The sequence below is a fragment of the Macrotis lagotis genome, chromosome 1, assembly GCF_037893015.1.
Source record: "Macrotis lagotis isolate mMagLag1 chromosome 1, bilby.v1.9.chrom.fasta, whole genome shotgun sequence".
Classification (NCBI taxonomy): domain Eukaryota; kingdom Metazoa; phylum Chordata; class Mammalia; order Peramelemorphia; family Peramelidae; genus Macrotis; species Macrotis lagotis.
In genome coordinates this window covers 353,168,610-353,186,120 of record NC_133658.1, presented here as the reverse complement: position 1 = coordinate 353,186,120, position 17,511 = coordinate 353,168,610, and the positions used below count along the sequence as shown (strand labels likewise).

The following is a 17,511-nucleotide window of genomic DNA, read 5'->3' as shown; positions in this document are numbered from 1 at the left end:
AGTTTAGTTTGAAGCTGTTTTCCTTAAAATCTAACTAAGAATAGACATTCTGACTGAAAAGTACTAGAAAGTGGCATAAGAGGTTCAAATCTGAGCACTGCTAACTACTGTATGACCATGAGCAAGTTGTTCAACTTCTCTGAGCCTCATGTGCTTATCTGTAAAATAAAGGGGTTGGGGTGGCTAGGTGGCACAGTGGATAGAGCACTGACCCTGGAGTCAGGAGTACTTGAGTTCAAATCCAGCCTCAGACACTTAATAATTACCTAGCTGTGTGGCCTTGGGCAAGCCACTTAACCCCATTGCCCTGCAAAAAAAAAAAAAATCCTTAAAAAAAATTAAAAAATAAAATAAAGGGGTTAGATTAGATTATCTCAAGCTCATATAATATGGCTACAGTACTGTCCCACAACCACAGACTTAATATAGGCCTTATGAAGGAATAAATAATAAAGCATTTATTAAGTAAATATTATTATTATTAAATATTTTTAAATAAAATTCTGTTAGTCACTGTGTGAAGTGCTGTATATACAAATACAGGCAAGCAAAACAATCCCTTCCCTGATAATAACTTTATATTCTTTTGGAGTTAGAAAGTACCTAAAAGAAATTTGAAAAGCAGGGGCAAGATAAAGTGAAAGGTCCCAGATCAAAGTCCCAGATGAGTGGTTCCAAGATAGATGGTAAGGTTCCTAGGATAGGAGGATGAGAAAAAGGAGGGCAATATGGCAGTATCTTAAATGAGGCTTTGCATGTACTTGATAAATTTATATTCTCTTTATGGGGCATATTGTGGAAGGTCCTGAACTGATTGTCAAGAGACATGAGTTCTAGTCAGGGCATATTGACAAATGTTTAACAGGTGACTAGGGTGGAGGTCGGGCAGAATGAATACCCTTTAAGTTTAATTTGCATTATTAACATTTTTGCAATTGCTTTCTTAAGTCTAGAAAATAAACAAAACAATAAATCAAAGTCCTGATTTATAGCATTTGTCAATGTAAATGTAAATGCTCATACTGAAAATTTAACAATCTACTTTCAAAAGCTGATACAAACTAGATGGAGCAAACCCTGTCCTGAGAGTTCTAGATCTCAGTGTCATCCATTGAGGCTAGCTTCTCCAAATAATTCTTTCCAAGCTTACCTGGAAGGTAGTCCTCTTGGTAGAGCTCTGTGGAAGATACAGGCCAAGGATGTACTATTTGTACTATTTTTGTCTAGACCTTAAGGCTTTGAAGTAGTCATGGAAGGTTAGTATGAGGAATCTGTGTAAACATGCAGCCATGCCTGGGTCAGGTGTAATTATAAAAGGCTTGTGGCAAACTATGATTAAAGTAGAAGAAGGAAAAGCACTATTACTTTCATCTCTCTTGTACTCAACATGTTTAGCTATACTAGGGAAGAGCATACAATTTAGAACAGGAATGGAACTTGAGACCCAGTAAAAATCTTTCATTTACAGATGGGAAAACTAAGGCCCAGAAAGAAAAACCACTTCCAGGGATAAACATCCAAGATGAAATTATTTATCCATTCATTAATCAAGTACTTATAGGTGTCTCACATGTTAGGCACTCTGCTAGCCTCTGGGAGAAAAACCCTCCACCCCCCCACCCCCCAAATGAATACAATTCTTGCTTTGAAGAAGCTATTACTTAAGCTTTGACTCCATCAGGATGATCCCACCTTCAAGAAAAGTAGCAGCAAAACACTCCTTCCAAGTGTCTAAAGCTAGTCATTCCAACTGTCAGGCAACTTGCCTTCTAAGTTCCAAATGACATAAGAGAATGATGCTCCACATGTATTCAGGAGTCTCACAGTCTCTTTAAGCATTTGTTATATTGGGGAAAATCTCAGAATGGTTGTCAAGAGACATGGATTCTAGTCTTGGCTCTCCCACTAACTGATCTGACCTTGAGCATTTGACCTTCTTCTCTCTGAATCACAGTTTCCCCATCCATTAAATGAGGGAAGATTTAGATAAAATTTTCTCTAAGGTTCTTTCCAAGTCTTAATTGCTAGGCCTTTTTTATCTAGGTCTATTTAACTTTTTTTTTTATTTAAGGAACCTATCCTAAAAGCAGACTATTGCTTGGATTGAATTACTATGCCAAGTTCTTCAGAATCCTTATCTCTGCCTATTATGGTTGTTTCACCAGGAGGAAATAATTTTCCCTACTCATGTCTCTCTTTCTTCTTCTAACTCTCTCTCCTGTTGCTTTTTAGGCATTACCTGAGGGGCAGACGGCATCTTGGGACACAGCCAAGGAAGATGAAAACCGCAATAAGAATCGATATGGGAACATCATCTCCTGTAGGTGCAAAGGTGGATGTTTCTCTCTGGGTTTAGGAGTACATTTTCTCTGGTGGCCTGTACCTTTGTGCCTGATATGGTTTATCTCACTACAATGGCAAAAACATTGACTCAGGAGTCAGAGGACCTACGTTCAAATCCTGCCTCTGATATATGTATGACTTTAGGCAAATCATTTAGGCCTATTCAGATATCAGTTTCCTCATCTGATGATTGATAGATTAGATGAGATGGCCTCTGAGTTTTCTTCCAAATCTGTATCTATGAGTTTGTAATGCTAAAGGACCTGGCTTGGGATTATATCACTTAAGGACAATTGAAAGACTTCTGATTCTAGAAACATATCCCTAGTGTTTTTTGTTCAGAACAAGTTTATCTTTTATTTCCTACAATTACTTTATTTTTTAAATAACATTTTAGTTTTCTCCAATTACATATAAAGACAATTTATAACATTCATTTAAAAAATTTTTGAGTTCTAATTCTTCTCTCATCCTTCTTTCCTGAGATATTAAGCAATTTGATGTGGGTTATACATGTTAAATCATGCAAAACATATTACAATATTAGTTATGTTGTAAAAGAAGATACAGACTCAAAGGAAAAAGAAACAAAAAAATTATAGAAAATGGTATGCCTTGATCTGTATTCAGACTCCATTTGTTCTTTCTTTGGAAGTGGATAGCATCTCTCATCATGAGTCTCTTAGAACTGTCTTGGATCACTGTATCTTGAGAGTAGCTGTCAGTCACAGTTGATCATCTTACCATATTGTTACTGTGTACAAGGTTCTCCTGGTTGTATTCACTTCACTTTGTATCAGTTCATTTAATTCTTTCCAGGTTTTCCTGAAATCTTTCCATTTATCATTTCTTATAGCATTCCATTACAATAATATACTACAAGTTGGAACAAGTTCATCTTGTAAACAATTGTCAGATGTCCATTCGGTGTAGAATCTCTACTTGCTATCAGCAAGCCAAAATGCATGTTTTGATCTTTGCTTCAACCCACTTTTTGCAATCAGAATCTTGATAGTTTATAACAGGACTGTCCAAAATGCAGCCCATGGGTCATATCCAACAAGGCAATTTTATGCATTCTGCCTGTGGGTTTACTAAATGCTTTAGTAGATGGTGCCAAGATACCACAGAGCTATCATTAAAGAGGCAAATGAAAATATATTGTCTATTGTTTCAATTAAAAAAAATTTTAAAGCAAGATTGGACAGCCCTGCTTTACAACACATACACCATTGTGATTAATTTATCAGGCAAAGGGCCCTTACTTGTTGTCGTTGATGTGCAGATCAGGGACTTGTCCAGAACCTTGTGAATCACATGGACTAAGTGTGTAAACTCAAGAAAAGAGAGATACAGGGAAGAATGCTTGTATAGTTCTCTTACTTTAGAATCTTACCTTCATGTATTGATGCAACAAAAGTTTTCCCAACCTCCTTTGTGGAAGACATTCATCCTAACTCTAGGGGCAATGATGGAAATGACCTAGGTGGAATCAGTGGCATTCATAGACCTTGCCCTGTAAAGTCCCCTCTTTTCCAAAAGGGGAAGAAGATCATTGTGTTATTGTTGGGGGGGTTTAATCATCCCTTGAATATAGAGAAAATTCACCAGTGTGGAATAAAATGTCCATAGAAGATCCTCAGGGAATGTGCCTGTTTCTTAATGGCAGAAATAAGGGAAAGAAAAGAAATTTTGAGGGATTAAGGTCTGGTATAAAGGACATTAGAGCAAGCGGAATGAAATACGGGTTCTAGTCCCATTTTGTATTCTAACTAAATGATGATATAGGACAAATCATTTCTTTCTGAGTCTTAGATTGCTTGTATATAAAATTATATATAAATATATATATATATATATATATAATTAATAATAAAGAAAAAAGATTAGGCAGATGATCTTTAAGGAGCTTCCCAGCATTCAAATGAAAAGAAAACATCTATATAGCATTTTAAAGTTTGTAAAACACTTTGTATAAATTGCCTCATTTGATCCTCCTCAAGTATTATGAAAGGCAAGTGCTATTATTATTTTCATTTTACATTTGAGGAAACTTGAAAATGAAAGAAGTTCAAGTGGCCTGTCTGAGGTCATACAACTAGAAAGGATCTGAGGAAGTGTCACCCAATTGGTACAGTGGATAGAATGGGACTTAGAATCAGGTACCTAGAACCTGGGTTCAAATGCCACCCTAGACACTTGCTAGCTCTGTGACACTAAATAAATCAACCATGTTTGCCTCAGTTTCCTCATTTGTAAAATGAGTTGAGGAAGGAAATAGCAAGCTACTCTATTATTTTTTTACCTAGAATACTCTAAATGGGATCACAAAGAATCAGTCACAACTGAAACAAATGAACAACAAAACAAAACCGTGTATCTTGCCTTGTCCATAACACTGTCCATTACACCATACTACCTGCCTGGCCTCTGTAGCTCTATGATGGTCAGGAAGCAGTAGAAGTGGCCTATTCAGCTATCAGGCAAATTATATCAAGTCCCAAGTCTCCTCCCTACTCCAAGAACATTACAAATATCACATAAGTTCAAAATCTAAATACTCAGATGAGAAACCTTCCTGAGACAGTTTGACCTCAGTCTGTCTTCTCAACTTTATTTTATTCTGCTTCTTTCTAATCAAACTGGACTTGAATTTTTCCATCTTCATAATGCTCATATCTGTTTTTGTACCTGTAAAGCTTCTACACCCTCCAATCTTCATTTCTGTCTATATTAACTTTCCTTCAAGGCTAAGACCACCTCTTCCTTGCTGTCTTCTCTGATACTCTTGGTCAGGTCTACTATTACTCTCCTTTGATCTCCCATTGTATTTTGCATCTCTTTAATGTATTTATTGCTTTCTTTTCTTATCATAGTTATTTGTCTTTGTTTCTCATCTCCTTGATTAAATTGAAATCTTCTCTAGGGCCAGGAGCTATGCTTCATTTGTCTTTGCTTCCTTCTCAAAGAGACTTACAATAGGTCATGATAAATGTTCACTGAATCGTTAAATAACAGAGAAGACAAATGCAGACTTATTAGACAGACTTAGATATAACTGAAGTCATGAATGTATGTTCTGGTTCAATGCCCTGTATGATCAAGCCAAGATTTTTGCCCAGCTCACTTATTGAGGATACACTGTACTATTCAGTTGAGTTAATTATGTATTGAAATAAACAAAATCTTTACCTTTTGCATAGTTCAATTTATTTATTTAATGTCTAGACAATACCTTTGAAAAAACTAGGAATATAAAATGGAAAGGGAGTGTCTTGCAAAGAAGAAAAGATTTGTAAAGTTTCACACAAATACATACATATATATATATATATATATATATATATATATATATATATATACTATATATTCCTTGTTCTGATTCAGAGGTAAGATATGTAGATATTCAGAATCTCAAAATGATAGTCTTTCCTTTTATTGATGCACATCATATTAGTAGCATAATTGGACTTAGGAGTATAATAATTCAGTGTATTTATGACTTCATCAGTGTAGATATTCACACCAGTGATACAGATTACACCCTATTGACTATGATCCATATATGTGGATATTATAGGGGTTAGATTATAGGTTACTATGTAGGTTAGATGCTCAGTATACAAAGTCCCAAGTGAAGCAAAATGATACAAGAAAGGTCTCCAGCTCACTGAATGGGCTCCTCTGTAGTACCTTCATCACGTGGTAGGCATTTAGTCAATGCTTGAGACTTATTGACTGGAACCTCAAGAAAAGGAATGGAGCATATGACTTCTAGAATAGATGAAAACAGGAAATCAAGTGAGGCATCAACCTAGAACCAAATAGTTTGTTTTTAGGAAACATCCATCTCATTTTTTTTAGTCTTTTTGCGGTAGAAAAAGATATAATGCCAGAAACATTGTGGTTATTGGATTTATCATTCTCTTTGTGTTCCTTCCTAGGTCTGATAAGAATCATCTCAAAGCCATGTATCATTGACCCTGAATATAGGAGTTTCTAAGGCAGTCCATGAACTGAACTCCAACAGAGTCAGCTAGATTGAGGAAATAGCAGTGGTCAGGAGGGTTTGTGGTTCCTTTCCATTCCATTCAGTCATTGATGTATAGCCCACTGTGATATTCCATGGAATAGGATTAAGAATTTGCATGTCTAGGGTAAATCTGCAGGTAGCTTGTTTTCCCTCAAGCTTTCATTGTTTTCTGATCAACATCACCAGACATCAGATCTTGTCTCCATTACTGGTTCCATTCATGCATACTTCACTTAGAATTTTGAATACATTGTTACTGGATCCTGAAGTTTTCTTGGGAAAAAATACACTGTGCTATTACTGAAGAATCTTGTGGAATGATGGCACGCCCAACTCCAAGAGTTGGAGGGGAAAGGCCACATCATGTAATGAACAATGTGTTGGATTTGGAATCCAAATGACCTAAGTTTAAATCCCACCACTAATATTTATAATCTATGTAATTATGGGCAAACTTTTTCACTTTGCTGAGCCTCAGTTTCCTCACCTATAAAATGGGAACAATAATATCTGTAGTACCCTCACATATACATATATGTGTATACACACACACACACACACACACACACACACTACAAACACACATACACACACACAAGTACCTACCTGTGAGATTTCAAAAAGCCAGAATGTTTAAAACAACTATTTTGTTGTTGTGGTTGTTAGTCATGTTTGACTTTTCATGACCCTATTTGGGGTTCTCTTAGCAAAGAGACTGGAGTGATTTACCATTTCCTTCTCCAGCTCATTTGACAGATGAAGAAACTGAAGCAATAGGGTTAGATGATTTAGTCAAGGTCACTCAGCTAATCAATATCTGAGACCAGATTTGAACTCAGGAAGATGAGACTTTCTTTTCCTGTTAACTTCATTCCTTCATCACCATATAATGTCATTTATTAGTAATAGATCATCTCAACCAAAAATCATAGACTTAGAACTTTAAGGGATCATTTAATCTACCTCTCATTTCACATATGGGAAACTAAGGACTATATTGATTAATTGATTCATCCAAGACTACAAAGAATGTGTTACAGAGCACAGATTTTAATTCATGTCCTCTTATTCCAAATGTAACAAACTCCAATAAAGATCTTTTAACTTCATAAGTGAGATGAATGGAACTTCATATACACAGTGAATTTAGGGGTAAATCTGGGACCAAAACCCAGATCTCCTGACTTCTAGTCAGGGGCATTTTCTACTGAATTAATATGTCTCCTTTGGATAAAGATTAAAGATCATTCTCCTTTAACAAAATCCCTTCAGGGCTCATTCATCATTACTGGATCCTTGCCTTCCAAACCTCTTGCTCAGCATGACCACTTTGTTCAAGCTAAACCATTTCGCCTGTGACTGCCAAGACCAGGAGAGTCTGTCTTATCTGTCTGTCACTTCCTGTGCAATGAAGTTGATAGCATGTTATGCGTGGCTGCCTCACAGAATCTTGAAAACATTACTTCCCTGTCCTGCTTTGATGTCTTGGCATAGTCTATTCTTTTCAGGCCATTGACCTTTCAAAGTCAGAAAAATAATGGTCCCTTGTGTGAAGTCCAATGTGCTAAACAGAATAAAGTGGAAAGATCTCTAGTTAGCATGGAGAGGCAGCTAGGTGGCACAGTGGATAGAAATCTAGGAGTCAGGAAGACCTAAGTTTAAATCTGGCCTTAGAAAATCCCTGGCAACCACTTAACCTCCACTGTTCCCTTCAATCCTATTTCATTTCATTTAAATGGCACTCTTGTATGATTATCCCCATTTTATATGAGGAGACTGAGGCACAGTCAAAAATTTGTCTATAGTCACTTAGGTCCAGGGTATCCAAGTGACTTTCTGCAATTTGGGACAAACCTATTATTTTGCAAAGTTTGGGTTTGAGATGTCATGCTTAGTTGTAAAATGCTGTCAGTCTTTCAGGAGAAAATTTGGATTCGTTTCCCTAGTTGGACAGTCCTAAGTCAATTAGTGTATCATTTCACAGTATATGGCTTTCAACTACAGATGATGGGGCTTTATGGCAAGCTGTATATAATATGAGCTGATCTATAACTTCAGCCTTCTTCAGGATGATTTTCAACCTAGCATATTGTGCTAAGTCGGCAGTATGCACCTTATTCCAATATATATCTTCTTGTATGTCTGATTTTTAAGGCAGGAATCAAAATTCAGGAGATGTTGAATTAGTACCTCCATATTGTAAAAAGAAACCTATGAAATTGGCCACTGATGTGTTGAGAAGTAGCAAAAAATCTAATGGGTGCCTGCCTGAGTTTCAGGGAGATATTCAAAAAAGAGGTACATGCAAGACACAATCACAAAGCCAAATATGCTCATATTGTATATCCATAAATACCAAACTGAAGATCCATAGAATAAGAAAGTTGGAAGGGACCATAAAGGGTATCTCTTGTCATTGATATTTGAAGCAAAGGGTGGATTAGTGTAACAAATTCTGGGCGCTGAAGGGACTGATAGTCTAAAGATCAGTGATCTGTATAAATCTGGCAACTGTTAATGAAAAGAAAAAGTAGAATGTGGCAAGTTGGGGAACTGCACCTCTTTGTAGTCCTTTCACTTATCCTTCCTGTGTACCCTAGGGAAGGGGTAGAACAAAATTATTTTGGGAGGCCCAAGAATAAGTTGGAGAAGTGAGACATGATTGGGGAGATTAAATGGAATATAAGGAAGCTGAGATTTGCAGACTTCCAAGGTAGTTTAGATCTCTTAGTTCAGGTATACTGGTTGTCAATGTATGGGGGTGGAGAGAAGAGAAGAAGGTTGTGTCACTTTCCTATCTTTTCTGATTTTTCCTATGGCTGGCCTGCTTTGAGCACCCTGGACAGGGACTAAGCAAAGTTTGAGAAATGAGTTTTGAGGAGGTCCTTTGAAAGAGACACAGCTAAATCACTTGCAGCTAACCTGCATGGCCACCATTATTAAGCTCATGCAGGTGTGACTTGTAGTAAGAGAATGAACTGTGTCACAAGTAGTTATAAATTACTGCTAATGTGAACTCTTTCAGTTTTATTTATCTTTGGAAGTCAACTTAAACACAAGTTTGAATTTTTAAACCTTTATGGGATTAAGAAAGGGTAGGTTCCACATTCATGAACTGCTAGGGTATCTAGGAGACTTTCCTGATAGGAACATTGCCACTTTTTATTTCCCCCAGTCTATAAAAATGTAACCAAAGGATCCCTGTGGGAATCCATTTTTCTTCTCCCCCTGGGCATCACATGCATTGTAGATATGCTTTACTGCCCATTGGCTAGGGGTGAGTCATTTAGCATTATAGGTGAGTCAGAGCCCATCCTAAGGTTGTGTCTCTGATATGATATAGGTCTGAGACCATCCCATTGAACATCTGGAGGGGTTTCTTGACATGGTGCCTTTTCTCCCTGCTTCCCAGATGCTCATTATCCTCATGCTGCCTTCTGTATGTTCAAAGCCGTGTGCTGCTATCCCATTTACTTATTGATCTCATTGAATTAATAGATGTTAAGGTATGAATGAGGAGGACATTTGTATTTTCAGAGAGGAAAATGCTAACTCTTGAAAGCTCCTAAACAGTAAAATATGGAAGATGGGAGAAGTACCTCTTGAGCACAATCATAATTAAAGTGGTACAAGTAATGCTTTGTTTTGAATACCAGTGTGAGTGCTGTTTCTTCCTCTGGGAAGAAGGTATTGCTTCATTTCTGTGGCAGTCCAGGGATCACCATCCCAATACATTCTGAACCTCTGCCTGCCTATAGCTCCATATAAGATTAAAAGTTAAAATAGCTCCAGGATAGAGTAAAAGGGAGAGGTGAGGAGGGAGGAGGTTGAAAAGGACAAAAAATAGACTAGCCCCTCTTCCTTCTGTTATTTCATACACAATGCCTGTCTTTCCTGGGATGTTTTTCTTTCTTCCATCTTTAAAATCCATTTCCTCTTTTATATCTCCTCACATTCTTAAGCCCTATCCAGCTCAACCCTAGCCTTCCCCAATCCTTATCCCCTTCTTGTCTCTTTCCGCTGTGCGGTCTATGACCCATCTCTATTTTTAATGGGCTCCCTTCATCTTAGCTCTCTTACTCTCACATTTCTTCCATGTTCTGGTGCTCATTGAAACTTAGCTTTTTCCTGAAGTATTCATATCTCTCAGGATCTTTTGCAAGTCTAGCCTCTCCTTCTCTCACACTCCATATGCCATTTCTGCTTCTAGTATTATACCCTCCCTCTACCTCTATCATTCAGCAACCATCTTTCTTCAATAAAACCTCAATTAAAAATTAAAATATGTCTATCCAAGTCATATTGTCCCCCTTCAAATGTCATGGTCTCATTCTCCTTAATTTTAATGATTTTTTATCTCAGCTATAGGTAGGAATGATCATGACTTTGACACCTACTGTTTCTCCTCCCAACATTTCTTATACTCAACTGAATTTGTCCCAGTGCCAGATTTCCTAATTATGACTGGATTTTACAATCGGATTTTTCCCATGCAGGGTATCTCCCTTCACTATTCTCACTTCAGAGAGGCCCACTAATCTGACCTCTAAGAAAGTAAAGTGCATGACCTTATCTTTACAGTTTACATACCCTCTACTATCCCCTTCTTCCACCTTTATAAGCAAAACACTTGGAGTTCAGGAAAAACAAAGTCACTGACTTGGAAAGAAACTAGGGGTTGACCCAGCAGGATTTGGCAGTGTCTTTTATATTCTTCATCAAGAGGGGGAAGAAGAGAGAGTAACCACTGGTTCAGCATAGAATATATGCAAGAGACAAAGAAAAGCTATAGAAAAGTATTGGAATGGAAATTAAACAAGATAAAGGAGGAGGGGTGTTGCACAGAGCAATGGAAAGTGTTCACAACCTTGTATTTTTCTGCCCCAAAGGTGAAGTCTGCCTGGGTGTGATAAATACAAATACATTAGGAGTCAGAAAGAACCAATGTGATTAAAATCCTCAGGCAATAAAGAAAGTGAGTGAGAATAAGAAGCCAAGGACACAACAGCAAGTCCAGGTGAGGACAGAAAAGATTAAGGAATGAAAAAAAGAATAAGTGAAAAGAAAAAAGTGGGTAAAGCAACATTTTCCTTTAAAAATGAAAAAATAGAAAAATTTTAGCTAAATAGCTAATTTCTTTTGGATCTATATTTAGCACATAGAAAAGGAAATGATGGGTCTTTTAGAAGAAGGAAAGGAAAGCAACTGACAAAGAGAATGAAAAGAATCACCAATGAATTCCTTGCCTTGGTGTTTATAACACAGCCTGGGGCAGATACTCTCAACAAACAGGAAATTCGAGAGGAAGAAAAGTGTAGGAATCACGAAGTGTGAGTCATATAGGTGATAAAGTAATTGGTATGTCTGAAAAACCCAGAGACAGAGGGAATTTATCATTTCTCCTTTTGCACCAGGACCCCTATTCCTCAAGCACTGAGAGGAGAGAGAGAGCATTGTGCTCCAATCCAGAACCCAGAGCACCCTTATATTAAGGTAGAGTAGTACTTCCTGTCAGTAGGATCAGAAAAATAGAATTGGATGGAGATAGAAGGAACCACACACCTATGACATAGGCATAGGAGCTGCCAACTTAAGTAGCAAATATATAGGTATGAGAAGCATACAACTCAACAGTGTATTATAAGGGCTTTAACTGCTATATCAAGGAAAGAATTAAGAGTAGTTTATATAAGACATGTCCTGGCCCCGGTATCTGGCCAAATGGTTCTGGGAAATCCAGAAAATAGTGTAGCAGTAATACATTTCATACTCAACATTGGGCCAAAATAAAAAATACAGGGTAGTTTCCACATTCATCAATGGCATCAAGTTCATGTCCCATCATCAGATTTTCTTTTATAAGTTTGTGTGACTCTTATGGGTCATGATATTCCATGCCAAGAAGCAAATTTTGTTTGCATATTATCTGGAAGAGAGGAGATTTGGGGGGATTAGGGCCACTGATTTTTGTTGAGTACTTACAAGAGTTCTCTATAAACACATATGGATTAGCTAGATAAGTGTTCTTGAAACCCAAATATTCTGCAAACCAGTAAAATATTGAAATTCTCTACTGTAGACAATTATACTTCTCATAAACTCAATATGGCAGTGCTTAGCTCTGGGGTCAGAGAGCTGGGGGAAAAACAGGGGTTAGGATGAGAAAAGAAGATCTTGGCAAGAAGGGGCAGAAAAAAGAGAGAAAAAAGTTTTATCTCATATGGGTTAAGAAGTAAAACTTTATAGTTTTGTGGATCAATAAAAATTTGATGTAAGAAGATCTGGCTCTAGGCTCTACTAGATAACATGTGTCCTACACTATCTGTGGAGAGTGCTTTCTCACAAAAATTGCTCCATCCAGTAGCCTCTGAAGTTCCAGGGCACCTTTTAGTGATAATTTAGAGAATATGTTAACACAAAACTCTTACCCCCCCCCCCACCTCAGAGGAGTGGAAAAGACTTCATGGACCCTAAGAGAAGATGAATTATACCTGTTTTGTCTGGGTTAAACTTGAGGAAAAACTTCTTAGTCAAGGGAGTGGGAGCCCAGTTTTTATTTTGTGGACTGGAAATTATGCAAAGGATTTGCAAGGTTTATAAAAATAGTGTTCTAATCAATGCTTCATGGTGAAAAAAAACCTAAAATATTCTCTCTGATTTCTGTCTCTTTTTCTTCTTTCTCTCTCTGTCTTGTCGCTTTCTCTTTGTCTTTGCCTCTGTCTGTCTCTGTCTCTCTCTGTGTCTGTGTCTGTCTCTCTGTCTTTGTCTCTATATCTCTGCCTCTGTCTCTGTCTGTCTCTCTCTCTCCTCCCAACCCAAGGAAAATCCATATTTAAAAAATTTCCATAATTAATTTTTGTTTATTCAACATTTATTAAGTACTTGCTCTGTCCTAGACACAGTGAAATGTGTTGGAGATTCAAAACAATATAAAAACAGTCTCTGCTTTCAAGGAGCAAATATTCTATTTGGTTGTACAATATGCATACTGATAAGTAGCTACAAGTATACACAAAACTATTGAGGAAAAGGACTAACAACAAGGGAAGGATGAGAAGAGATGCCTCTGGGGGAAGGTAAAGCAAAGACTTGAAGGAAGCTAGGGATTATAAAATGTGGAGGAAAAGAGGAAGTAAATTCCAGGAATTAGGTCAGCCTGTGCAAAGACATGGAAACAGTATATAAGATGACATGTCTAGGGACTAAAAAAGTGAGTCAGTTTAACTGGTATAGAGCATGCATGAGATCAAGACATGGATAATCTACATGGATAAATTCATTACAATTAAATGATGGAGGATTTTGAAGGCTAAACAAAAGAGTTTGGGTTTGTTTTTCATTAAATCATATAGTAAAGAGCTAGTAAACATTGTTGACCTGTGCTTAAGGAATATGATCTTAGAAGCTTTGTAGAAGATGAATTAGGGAGGGGAAAGTCTAAAGACAAGAAGAACACTTTTTTTTTATGAAAGACTTTATTTATTTTGAATTTTATAATTTTTCCCCTAATCTTGCTTCCCTCCCCCCAACAGACCTCCACAGAAGGCAGTCTGTTAGTCTTTACATTGTTTCCATGGTATGCATTGATCTAACTTGATGTGATGAGAGAGAAGTCATATCCTTAAGGAAGAAGCATAAAGTATAAGAGACAGCAAAAATTGCATAATAAGGGGGCTGCAAGGTGGCGCAGTGGATAAAGCACCGCCCTGGAGTCAGGAGTTACCTCCCTTCAAATCCAGTCTCAGACACTTGATAATTGCCTAGCTGTGTGGCCTTGGGCAAGCCACTTAACCCTGTTTGCCTTACAAAAAAAAAAAAAAAGACAAGATTTGCTGATTGATTAGATGTGGGAGTGAGGAAACACAAAGAGCAAAGACTGATACCTGTCTAGGTGTGACCTCAACTGATTGAGAGTATGGTGCTATCCTTTACAGAAATTAGAAAACTGGGGTAGGTTTTAAGAAATAGAGAATTCAGGGATGACTAGGTGGCTCAATGGATAGAGCACTGGCTCTGGATTCAGGAAGATCTGAGTTCAAATCTGACCTTGGACACCTAAAAAATTGCCTAGCTGAGTGACCTTGGGCAAGTCACTTAATCCTATTTGCCTTACAAAAAAAAAGAAATAGAGAATGCATTCCATTTTGGCCATGATGAGTTTGAAATACCTATGACGCTTCCAATTGAAAATATTGAAGGAACAACTAATCATATAGGACTAGAAGAGAAAAACTAGAGACATATATAGATCTTGGAGTTATCTGTGAAGAGATGATATTTGAACCTGTGGGAGGGGTTGAGGTTACTAAACCAAAGAGTAAATGAAGAGAGAGGAGGAGAGAGACCTGCAGAGGTCTTGAACACCACTTACTGGATTCAGGATATAGCCAAAGTTTGTCTCAAAAGCCATGGACCCTGGAGGAATGTCTGTTATTTCTGTCAAATTCCATCCATGACTCTGATGTCACATTGTATTTCAAGTTGTTTTGTGGACTAAGGATAGTCTTTTTCTCCAAAGGTAGATTTACTGAAAGAAGACAACTGAGTCATGGCACCCAAGATCTTAGGGAAAAAGAAAATGAGAGTTCTTTGAGTCTTTAGTGAACACTGGCCCATCCTCTTAAGAAGCCATTCTAAAAGTCAATAACAATAACTGATAATCCCTTCCATGGGAAATAAAGAGATAGGTCATGATAATAGTGATTTTCAAATGTTCCTACAAATTGAAATCATCTAGAAAGACTTATAATATGGAAACACTTATAATGTTCTCTGGGTTATCCCTTGGAGAATGAAGAAGAGGAGTAGAAAAAATGACAATGGGAACAAAGAAGTGGATAAAGAGGAGGAAGAGAAGGAAGAAGATTGATAGTGATGACAGTGGTGGTGATGGTTATAGTTATGTTGATGGTATTGTGTGGACTTTCCCCTTCTACTAGGTATCCAAGCAATCTCCACATAATTACCTGCCTTTTTTTCAATTCGGTCTTGCATGATGAGAGCATTAATATTTCTAATACTTCTAGGAAATGATTTTTCAGCTACACAATTCATTGTAATGAACCACATCTCTTTTCTCTGAAAAATAATATCTTTTATCTTCCTTATTGCCCAGTAGAGAGAAAGAAGGAACTGATCAAATATCTTGTCCAAATGATATTCTCTTCAAAGTTCCCCTCTTATATATGTTTCCTCTTTAGGGATGTTTGGAGTGGCTGATTTATTATGTAAACTTTTATTTGCTGCTAAGTTGATGGTTGAATAGGAAATGAAAGTGCTCTATGGAAAGGGGAAATCACAGTGATTTACCTTACAAGACTCTGAAGTACTGATGTTCTTATTGCACAAGCTCTGGATCTCAAAAACTACCTATTATAGCCCTGTTTGAAAAGATATCCTTCTACCCTATGCCAAACAGATGTTCCTCTAACTTCTGTTTGAAAATTTTCATTGACCAGGAAATCTACTATCTTCTGAGGCAATTCTTTCTATTTTTAGACAGTAAATGTTATGAAATTATCCCTGTGCCCATCTCTTGACAGAAAGGTGATGGACACAGGATGCTGAATAAGACGTAGATTGTCAGAGATAAGATGGAAATTTGTTTTGCCTGACCATCCGTATTAATCACAGGGGTTTTTGTTCTCTATTATTTTCAATAATAGTAGGAAAGAAAATAAATTTTTAGTAAGTAAAAAATAATTTTTAAAAGGTGCTTTTTTTGGATAAAACTTATACCTGATGGTCTACAATTCAACTCAATTCAACTTCACAACCTTTTGTTAAGTGTCTTCCTATCTTAAAACCCTGGGAATACAAAGATAGCAACCAACTCCTTGTCTGACTTCAGAAAACTTACATCCTACTGCTGCAAAGGGAACAGCAAATAACTAGTAGCCAAATATATACAATAAAAGGTCCTGTACTGATGGAGACAAAAGAGAATTACAAAAAGAAAATAATCTTGAGAAATGTTAGAAAAGAAAGAACATGAATTTTAGCTGAGACAATCAGTCATGGAGGGCTCTAATGGAGGAGGCAACTCAAGCTGATCTTGCAATAGGAAAGAGTAGCACTAACTTCCTTATTTTTTCCCCTGAATCTAGCCTACATTTCTTCTTCACAGCTATCAAGATGATATTCCTAAAGCACAGGTTGTATTACTCATTGGAGTAATTTATTTCCTTTATTTCCTCTAGGCATGAAATGCAAACTTCTCTTTTATCTTTCTTTCCCATTTGATTGCACCTCATTCCTCCTTACAGATTCCATACATATTCCAGCTGAAGCAAGATACTTACAGTTCCCCATATACAATATTCTGACTTTCACCCCTTTTCTTTTCATAGATTGTTCTACATGCCTAGATTACCCTTTCCCTCATCTCTTTCATCTCTTAAAACCCCTAGATCCCTTCAAGCCTCAACTCAGTTACCACCTTTGGCAAGAATTCTCCTCAGTAATTCTCAGTAATTCTCCTCAGTAATTAGTAAAAATGTCTTTGGATTTGTTTCCATATATATTACATATATATATATATATAATATTCCATATATATATTATACACACACATACACACACACACACACACATTCATTTGTTTGTTTATTTGATTATTTATTTATTTTTAATGGGCAGCTAGATGGCAGAGAACATACAGAACCAGATCTGGAGTTAGGAAGACTCCTCTTTCTGAGTTCAAATCTAATCTCTCAGAGTTACTCTCTGTGTGACCTTGGGTAAGTCATTTGACCATGTCTGCCTGAGTTCCTCTTCTATAAAAATGAACCGGAGAAGGAAATGGCTAATCACTATAGTGTCTTTACTAAGAAAGCTCCAAATGGGATCACAGGGAGTCAGACATGATTAAAATGACTAAACAACAACAACAACAATTTTCAAATGTTTATCAATGTCTATTTCCTCAGTAAAACATAAGCTCCTTGAGGGAAGGGACTGTGTTTTGTTTTAATTTATATCTTTTGCAGCTAGTTGCAGTGGCCATCAGATAAAAGATGCTTGAAAATTTTTTAAATTGGACTGACATAATCCATTGAAGAAAAGGGATTTCTGTTTAGTCAAAGATAAAAAAGAAATATATTCAAAGCATAGTACATACACTCTATGAATACATG

At 36.9% G+C, this 17,511-nt stretch overlaps 1 protein-coding gene across 3 annotated transcripts in view; it reads left to right on the top strand.

Moving 5' to 3' along the window:
* PTPRT (protein tyrosine phosphatase receptor type T) overlaps positions 1–17,511 on the top strand; it is a 1,378,737-nt gene that overhangs the window by 1,284,232 nt on the left and 76,994 nt on the right. For all 3 annotated transcript variants that reach the window (XM_074211996.1, XM_074211997.1, XM_074211998.1), the window contains one exon: positions 2,233–2,320. In XM_074211996.1, the coding sequence (XP_074068097.1) occupies positions 2,233–2,320 (88 nt within the window). The remainder of the gene's footprint in view (positions 1–2,232; positions 2,321–17,511) is intronic.